Source organism: Triticum dicoccoides, chromosome 7A, assembly GCF_002162155.2.
Source record: "Triticum dicoccoides isolate Atlit2015 ecotype Zavitan chromosome 7A, WEW_v2.0, whole genome shotgun sequence".
In the NCBI taxonomy this organism is placed as follows: domain Eukaryota; kingdom Viridiplantae; phylum Streptophyta; class Magnoliopsida; order Poales; family Poaceae; genus Triticum; species Triticum dicoccoides.
Genome location: NC_041392.1, coordinates 602,607,190 through 602,615,934, shown reverse-complemented (window position 1 = coordinate 602,615,934; position 8,745 = coordinate 602,607,190). Strand labels below are relative to the sequence as shown.

The window sequence follows — 8,745 nt, the reverse complement described above, 5'->3', positions numbered from 1 at the left end:
GGAAGCGCCTGCTGACCCGCGGCCATGGCTGGATGGAGTCCGGTGATGGCCCCCGATGCCGAGTACCACGGAAGCGCCTGCTGACCCGCGGCCATGGCTGGATGGAGTGGTGGGGGCGGCCCGTACGGACCTGCCAGGTAGAGGCGGATCCCTTGAACCGCGGTGACGAGGTCGTTGAGGACGCCCGCCATGGCCTCCGGCGTGAACTGTTGCGGCTGCGGGGAAGGTGATGGCGGCGACGAGTGTTGGACGGGGGCCTGTGGCTGCCCTTGGCCCGGCGTGGTGCCGGGTGCCGTTAGGACCGGCGCTGAGAGCGACACAGTGGTGCCCGCCGAGAGCGAGGCCGTGATGCCCGGCGCAGAGGCGGCGGTGGTGGAGGAGTTGGCGGGCAGCGGTGGTGGTGGCGGTGGAATTGGCGGAGACATGGTCGAAACCCGGTTACCTGATACCAAATTGGCAGGATCAAGTACTCTACCAGGTCTAGGGCGTAGGTGGTAAGGGAAGGATGGAGGGAGACGTGGCGAGGATTGGGCGCGCCGGCGGCAGGGCGCCGTCGCGGCTAGGAGAAGGGCGGCGGCTAGGGCTGTTGGCGGCTAGGGTTCCGACTCCTCAGGGAGCCGGGCAATAGGAGATAATATTCTTCTTATTGCTTGCCTTCAAAAAGAGTCTTACAACCTATATTTATATCCTAGATAACTTGTAGAAGAATCAACCTAAGATAACTTGCCTAATCTGAAAATAAAAACTAAGATAACTTGCGGGCCTAAGCCGGCCGGCCATAACAGTAGCTTACAAACTGAACTCATTAGTACACTACATTTGTGAACAGGCTATGAACAACCCGGTTATGAACAACACATCAAGTGTAAGATCTGATTAAAGAACTACATGCAATCCAGATCACACTTCATTCAAAAAGTCATTCAACAAAGAGCAGGCGGTATCCTGTGCAATCCAGATCATACTTGATTCAAAAAGTCACTCAACATTGTTTGCTCAACAAAAATTCTACATAGGGAACACCATACACTTCAAAGAGGATTCTCCACCTTTACTTAACAGGGTGGGGCACTTCATGGTGGACGGAGACGACGGCTTGGTGTGCCACCCGCCATCGGGGAGCGTGGCATGGACGCGTGCGCGCCTGTGATGCCGGCTTCCAGCTTCGCCTCGTGTTGGGTTCAAGGTGGCGAGCTCTGCCTGCACGCGTCGCCATCAGCTAATTCATGTCCCGCCGTAAGCAGGCCTATGCGCCATGGCCAGCGGCCTCATCTGATCCGTCATTCAAATCATGCAGTTTCTGAATAAGCTGGAGGACAATTGTAATAAATTATTTGATGGAAGCTTTGATTGAAAAACTAACAAAATGGTTATCTCTCTACGTTGTTGGAGGTTTCATAATTTGAGGAAAATACTACTATGAAGAAGAGTTAATTCTTTAATCAACCAATTCTGTAGAGCAATGTATTTATCAAGGAATGGAAAATATTCAAGCTTCATGGTGACATCAACAAAGAGTTGAAAACAAAGACATCCGAGAACATGAAGGCTCTCAAATTAGACAATCAAGCAAATGCTAAATTCTTACTACCTCTATGCCAAAATGTAAGACGTTTTTTTAGTTCAATTTGAACTGCAAAAACATCTTATATTTTGATATAGAGGTGTACTTTTGAAGTCATAAATTTAATTTCATTCCAAGAAAAGGCTTCGTTATAAACATGTTTAACTCTGATCTACACAGAACAATCTTCAAATAATTTACCATCACTATCTATCATATAATAATTCATAAACCATTAATCCTATATTAGTATTTCATACACTAAGCCAAACACCAGTACAAGATCTGTACAAACTACATTTAATTCAAAAACCATCCAACAATAATTGCAAAAAAAGAAAGTCATGTGCAGGTAGTGAGACAAACTGACACGTTGGACAACTCCCAATGATGTATACACCCTTTAAAACCATGTCCAACTCCCCCAGTAAAAAGTGTGCAATCATCATGATGGACTTCGAATGACCGTAGAGCCCCAGGGTGTGCACGAGCTGAGTCAAGGACTAAAGCTTCGATCTTCCATGGAAGTTCATCCTTCGAACCGCCACTACCCCAACTACTGTCAGGAGTAGGGAACCAAAACCATGGCCGACTTCCAGAGGATGCTTGCTAAATAAGACAAAAATGAGTCTTTAAATGAGGGAACAAGGACAAAATTGTAACAGCCTACTGGTTAGTACCAGAAACAATATCAAAACCAGTTCAACCCCATTTATTATAGTTATACAAAACCACTTCGCCAGTTTGCTATCAAATGCCCAAAATGTTTGCAGGGAGCTAGTCAGAGGTAGGCCTGATGCATGGGGTGGATAACAAAAAGGAAGGGATGTCACCTATTAGGGTGAAAGGGATTCACAGAAAAACGTCGCCAACCAAAACTATTTTAGCTCCGCCTACCCTTGAAAGTAAATTGGCAATTTCATATTCTTTTGCAACTGGATATTCTTATCTGATCACATATTTCGGCATACACATAGAAAGCCAAAATCATAGAATAAAGCTAGTATGATGCAACTGAGATGCTATAGTTAAATGTGATTAATTAGTTCAGCAAGAAGGCATACCTGATGAATTGGAGGATACATGGGAGCCAAAAACACATGGCAGTACAATTATCTAATGCATCTGGAAAGAATTGAGAAGCTTCAGGTCGAACGTGCAGCTGTTTTTACCTGGACAAATACTCCCTCCATCCCAAAATTCTTGTCTTAGATTTGTCTAAATACGGATGTATCTAGTTACGTTTTAGTGTTAGATACATCCGTATCTAGACAAATCTAAGACAAGAATTTTGGGACGGAGGGAGTACAAGATAAACTAAGCCTGCTGCATACAAGGAGACCATGAATAATATTGGCTTATGCTCTGCTTAGTTGTTCCTCATAGAGGATCCCCTTTATATAGAGGCCTAACAATCCAAAGGATGCAATAGTCGTAGATCTTTTCTTTGATTAGCTTAAGGCCCGAGCTAAAAGATATCTTACTTGTTTCTCAAAAAAATTGTCCTAATTTCAAGATGTCAACTGCTCCCTCCATTCCTAAATACAAGACCTTTTAGAGATTCCAATATGGACTACATACGGATGTGGGGCGGAGGAAAAATGGTGATAGATATGATAGAGGTCAGAGGGTGCGCAAGCACGCCTCCTAGGCGCCCTGGGCTGGAGGGTACCTAGGGGCTAGGGACTCCCTCTGTCCCTATCCTCTTGCTATAGTGCTCCTTTGGCCTCCTAACATCCTATGATTTTTTTCATATTTTTTTGGCAATATATTTCAATAAAGATGTGGTTGCATGGCGGAGTACATAATTGTGACATTACAACGATCTTATCACATAGGTGGTCATGTACTTCTGCACATGACATTCGATAAATAGTAGCAATACCAATTCAAAAGACATGATTTCTGTATAGAGACTTGAAACTGGTACTTAAAAATAAAAATAAGAGACAACAATAAATCTAGAACATATACGAGCCAGTACTATTAGTATTGTAAGCATAATTATCATGTGTGAGCTGGCAGTCCAACAATGAGGCACCTACGCATATGCAGTTACCTGTCCAGTAGCAGAAACTCCATTGTTGGTTCTTCCACACCCAGAATATCATTAATCTTTCCTACTTCTATCGAGTAGTTTGCTCTTTCAAGTGCTTTGAATATCCCAGACTGAGAGGACCAAGACAGAAGCCTTTAAGAAAATCTTTTAGATGCCTTTGGAAAAAGCAAAGAAAGAATTACCTCGACTGTTGGCTCTGTGTGGGCTTCTCAAGCAAAGCCATATACCCTGACAAGAACAACCATAGTTGAAGAAAAACATGAAGGGGCTAATTAGCAGAACCAGAAGGATTACAAACAAAAATAGCAAAGAACAGAGAACAGATGCAGGTGTTAGTGGAATTTCATGTAATAGTAAAAAATACAGTGTGCCTCCACCTTAAGTCATGTTGCCACATGATAGGCTCTGCTAGTTTCTTGCTGGAGCAGCCACCCACCGGCCGCTGGCAACCTCACCTTCCTGTGTTGATGCTACCTGCTAGGCTTGCTACCGTGCAAGGGCAAGCAGCAGGAGGTGCTACAAGAGAATCTGGAGGGCACACAGATGTGCTTTCTGTTGTACAAGGAAGCCTCGCCCAGGAGGTTTGCCTGATGCTGCAGCATAGCACAAGCAGCAAGGAGAAAGAGAAGGATCAGGACACGAAGGAATAGAAAGAGAGAAACGAAGAGGACTACCGGATTGGATCTGGACATATCAACTGATTTCGAATCTCTGTTCTACAACATAAGGATAACCTCTTTGACAGTCCCTAGTTCCTAAATATGCAGTTTGCTGATCTAAGTAGGTGCATTGAATTGCTTCCGATGACTGAATCATTGGACAAGATTAGTGTTCTGAAAACTGGTATTAATCTGTACATAATTTCGAGATGACACCAAAATCAGTTTTGCTAAGCTTGTTGATATCTTTCCAAAGGGACTGAGTTTGCTCAATTCAAATAAATGGTTGTTGAGAACTTGAGATATCACCAAAATAGTATTGATGTACCAGTATTGTCAGTTTGACCAGATTTTGTGAGTATATACTGACGAGCCTAATGTTCATGATGATAGCAATTACTTGCAGCTTATCAAAAAAGAGATCAAAACAAGAATAGAACTTGGATGTCCCTCCCATCCAAAACACCTGCTGCAAAGGGACAACCCTTGTAATCGATCTTATCTCGTACTGCCCCGATTCGTGAACACCACCCCCGCTAGTTACCTTGACGGATGTGTAGGTCCATCCCGCCCCCAACCAATGTTGAGGAAGAACTATGGGATGAATTATGGGTTCCGCGAACAGCAAAGGGTCCAACCATAATCGGCAAAGAGACACGTCACTGGGTGATGACATCCACTCCCATGCATTGTTGGCATCTGGGCAACCACCACAAGCAGGACAACTTGTATCAGATATAATTGCAGCCATCAGCACACAAGAAAATACTATGAGCAAGGAAAGAAGATGCTTAGCTGGGACACATCAAGAAAACAAAAAAAGCACATTTATTAATCCATCTAGGTAATACAAAATGTATACGTTCAACATATCTATTAATCCATCCAGCTAGCACTGCATATAGACATTCAAAACCAACGACATAGCAAGGGCCAGAACACAAAAACAGTTCCATGAATATGTACCAGAGAAGGGAGATGACAAGGAGGAGCATGGCACGTACCTGATCACTGTCAATCATGGATGACATAGGAGCTGAAGTACCAGTGCCTTATCGCCAAGCGGGTCGAGGCCGGCGCTAGAGGAGTCAGGATGGGGAGGGCGGCGACGGCGGCAACCCTAGCCACGGCGAGAAGACAGAGGATCTCAACTGCCAAGAGGCCGGAGAAGAAAAGGTCCTCGTCCCGAGCGCTCGCTTGCCGATCCACGGCACCTCGCTCACAGCGAATCCCCTCCGCGCAGCCTCCCGGACGAGCAGCGAGACGGAGACCTGCGAGCGGAGGCCCTCGCCGTTGCCGCAGACGTGGTCGAGGTTGAATCCCCTCCGCGCGCCCGCCTTCTCTGTTGGCCAGCGCTGGACGAGAAGGGATGGCGCCGGCGGAACCCTAGCCGGTCGGGATGGGAAAGAGAGGAAGTTGCGTGGGAATAAAAAAAACTGCTCGTGGCTCTCTCTCTCTTTCGTCCCCATTCACCGATGTTTTCTTCCCTCCTCTCTCGCACAAGCTCTCTCGTCATTGGCTGGCATGCACAGTGCGTTTGGGATGACGTGGCACGCGCGAGGATGCGCCATTGTGGCGACTCTTATTGGGTTTTATGGTTACTTCGTCAGGGATTCAGATTGTGCTTTTTGCTTTCAGAAGGAGCGTGCTAGACGGTAAATTGGCAATGCTTTCACATGAAGTACTTTTCGTGATGCCAACAGAGAAATGCTACAGACTTTCAGGTTGATTTGTTCAATCAGCTGAGCCGGACGGCCACTCACAAGTCACAATGTTCCGGTGATGGCTTCAGAACCGACAACTCTCATTGGATTACAGAGACATTTCATCAAATTACATGCTGATATGATATCGTGCCGCGTCTTAACAATCTACGCTTCTTTTACGAAGTAGATCTTCGCACCACAACTCGATTGCAAGTAATAATCAATAAATTAAACTGTAAACGGAAGGAGATGGAGTTGAACTCTGTACAGAACCACAAATTAGCCCGACTCTATGTGGCTGCGGCTATTTACACAGTACTGCTATCAGCATTGTTTGCCTGTATGGCTGTACAAGTAATTTTCTTCTTCGGGAATGCTGTATAAGAACTGCATATGTTGATATGTACGTTCATGTCGCTACGACGAATGAACCTATAATGAATAGAATAGCAGAGTATACGCCATTGGCGGGCTAAGCAGAGCAGAGCAGAGCAGGGTGGAGCAAAGGAGGGCGAAGCAGAGCCAGAGGAGGAGCGGCGTGCTACGGCGACCTGGAGCGGCAGCTTTCGTGGTCGATGGGCATGACGCTGCCGGGCGGGTAGCTGAAGCTGAGGGGGCAGTTGAGGCGCGTCCAGAAGGCGACCTTGAGGAAGATGCCCATCCTCCACCGGGTGCGCGCCTTGCCGGAGAGGGTGATGGGCACCACCCGGGACCTGAGCGCCTCCTCCATGGCCCGCATCCCGGCGAGGTCCAGCTTGGCCCCGCGCGAGCTCCCGCTGTACGGCAGCGTGATGGAGCTCTCCCGGGCGACGCTGAAGGTCTCGGCCCGCAGCTGCAGCAGGGTGGTGCCGTGGAACCTGACGTCGATGTTGAAGCTGGAGAAGGAGGCGTTGACCTTGGAGTTGGTGTTCCTGGCCAGCACGTCCGCCCTCACCTGGATGTCGCGGATGACGCCGTCGGCGGGGCTGTAGTCGAGCTGCTGGAGGTACGCGTTGGTCACCACCATGTAGGGCATGTGGGGCTTGTAGATGAGGTAGACGGCGAACACCGCGGCGCCCACCACGATGATGCCGATGGCCAGCAGCGTGCACAGGATCACCGCCATCCACACCAACGGGGAGCTCCGCTGCCTGTCCTCGTCCGGGTACCGCCGCCTGTGCCTCCCGTGGCGGTGGTGATGGCCCGCGCCCGCCTCAGCCGCCCTCTCGCTCTCGTGGTGGTGGCGGCGGTCGGCCTCCATCCTGCTGTCTCCGGCCCTCATCTCATGCCGCGCGCGGGCGCTTCGATCGAGCTGGGCTGGGTTGATATCGGCCGGAGGGATGGAGTGCGCATTAAGGAAGGAAACGGGAGCTGGATGGAGCGGTGCATGTCCATGGATAATTTGTTAAGCTTGGATGAGAGGGAGGGTTTTGGAATCTTCTTTGCTCTCTCTCACCGTCACGCCTCCTTTTTGAGTTCTGCATGCTCAACAGCTCAAGGCACTCCTATGCGTTGCTTTGCTTCTTTCCTTGCTTTACAACTGAATGAACTCTACTCTAGTCTGGTCTACTAGCTAGCTAGATAGTCATCTGGTGGCCCTCTCAACTAGTCATCACTATTTAAATTTCAAATCTTCGGCCATAATTAGGTTAGTTACAGCCATGGGCCACCAAGTTTGAAATGCATTCCAGACAACTCCATTCCACAAAAACCGCATTTGCATTTCAGATTACAACATTTCCTTCCACACAAAACCCACTAAGTGAGCCAGAAACATGAGCCGGCTCACTTGGAGATTTACACAGGTGCGGCCAACCGGTTTTGGGAACCTTCTATAAGGTTCCTTGAACCGGGTTTTTTCTCTATGTTGTTTCCTTTTCGGTTTTCTGGATTACTATTTTATTTTATTTTTGGTTTTCCCCTTTTCCTTTTTTTTTGTTTTTTCTGTTTGTTCTATTTTCTTTTTCTTTCCTTTCCTTTCCCTTTTTCATTTTTTCAAGTTTATTTCCATCTCAAAACAGTTCTGAAATTTAAAAACTTATTGCATTTTTAAAAAGGTGTTCAAAATTTCAAAAACTATTCCTGTTTTCAAAGGGGTTGGTTCACTTTTGGTCATGCTACCTTTGCTTTGCTCTTCTTTTTAGGACACATTTGGAATTTTGTTTGTAGATTTAAGAAAAGATTAGAATTTAAAATTTGTTCACAAACTTAAAAATTGTTCTGGTTTTCAAATATTGTGCACAAATTAAAAAATTGTTCATGTCATTAATTATACCTGTTTGTAAATTCAAAAATATTTGGGGAATTTCAAAATATGTTGCATTTTCCAAAAGAAAATCAATATTTCAAAAAAACATTAAGTTTTAATTTTCGAATTATGTTTATAAATTTCAAAAATAGTTCACATTTTTCAATCGGTTTGGACGCACTTTTTCCGGCAAACCCGAGACAAACTCGGTTCTCTTTATCAGAGTCCGGACAGCAGTCTCCGACACCTCCGACCCACCCTAAACCCCTACCAGACCCCAGGCCATCATCCTCCCATTTTCTCTCCTTCCCTTTTTCCTCTCTTGCCTTTGTGGAAAGTGCGGCGTGATTTGATACATGAAAATATTCACCAAAGTCCATTTGTGCTACCCCTTGAGCATCCGTTAGTTTTCCCTTGAAGAGGAAAGGGTGATGCAGCAAAGTAGCGTAAGTATTTCCCTCAGTTTTGAGAACCAAGGTATCAATCCAGTAGGAGACAACGCACAAGTCATTAATTTTAAAAAAAATCAT

General features: G+C 46.3%; 1 protein-coding gene and 1 long non-coding RNA gene across 4 annotated transcripts; both read right to left on the bottom strand.

The window, feature by feature from the left end:
- Positions 1-885: 885 nt before the first annotated feature.
- Positions 886-5,737, bottom strand: LOC119329654. 3 transcript variants are annotated; one of them, XR_005159639.1, is made up of 7 exons: positions 5,287-5,737; positions 4,827-4,981; positions 4,001-4,216; positions 3,806-3,851; positions 3,624-3,733; positions 1,935-2,689; positions 886-1,309 (listed from the first exon to the last, which is right to left on the bottom strand). It is a non-coding gene; the product is annotated as an uncharacterized LOC119329654 (long non-coding RNA). The 3 variants fall into 3 exon arrangements; XR_005159641.1 differs by having other exon boundaries at positions 886-2,173; positions 2,629-2,689; XR_005159638.1 differs by having other exon boundaries at positions 886-2,689.
- A 467-nt stretch (positions 5,738-6,204) lies between these two features.
- LOC119331979 lies at positions 6,205-7,322 on the bottom strand. Its single transcript, XM_037605161.1, has one exon. It carries the CDS (start codon positions 7,247-7,249, stop codon positions 6,530-6,532), a length of 720 nt encoding a protein of 239 aa, XP_037461058.1. The 5' UTR covers positions 7,250-7,322; the 3' UTR covers positions 6,205-6,529.
- Between the last annotated feature and the right edge of the window lie 1,423 nt (positions 7,323-8,745).

What these genes read in the sequence shown, in the direction of transcription:
- LOC119331979 (XM_037605161.1), bottom strand. Translation starts at nt 7,249, where the DNA reads ATGAGGGCCGGAGACAGCAGGATGGAGGCCGACCGCCGCCACCACCAC.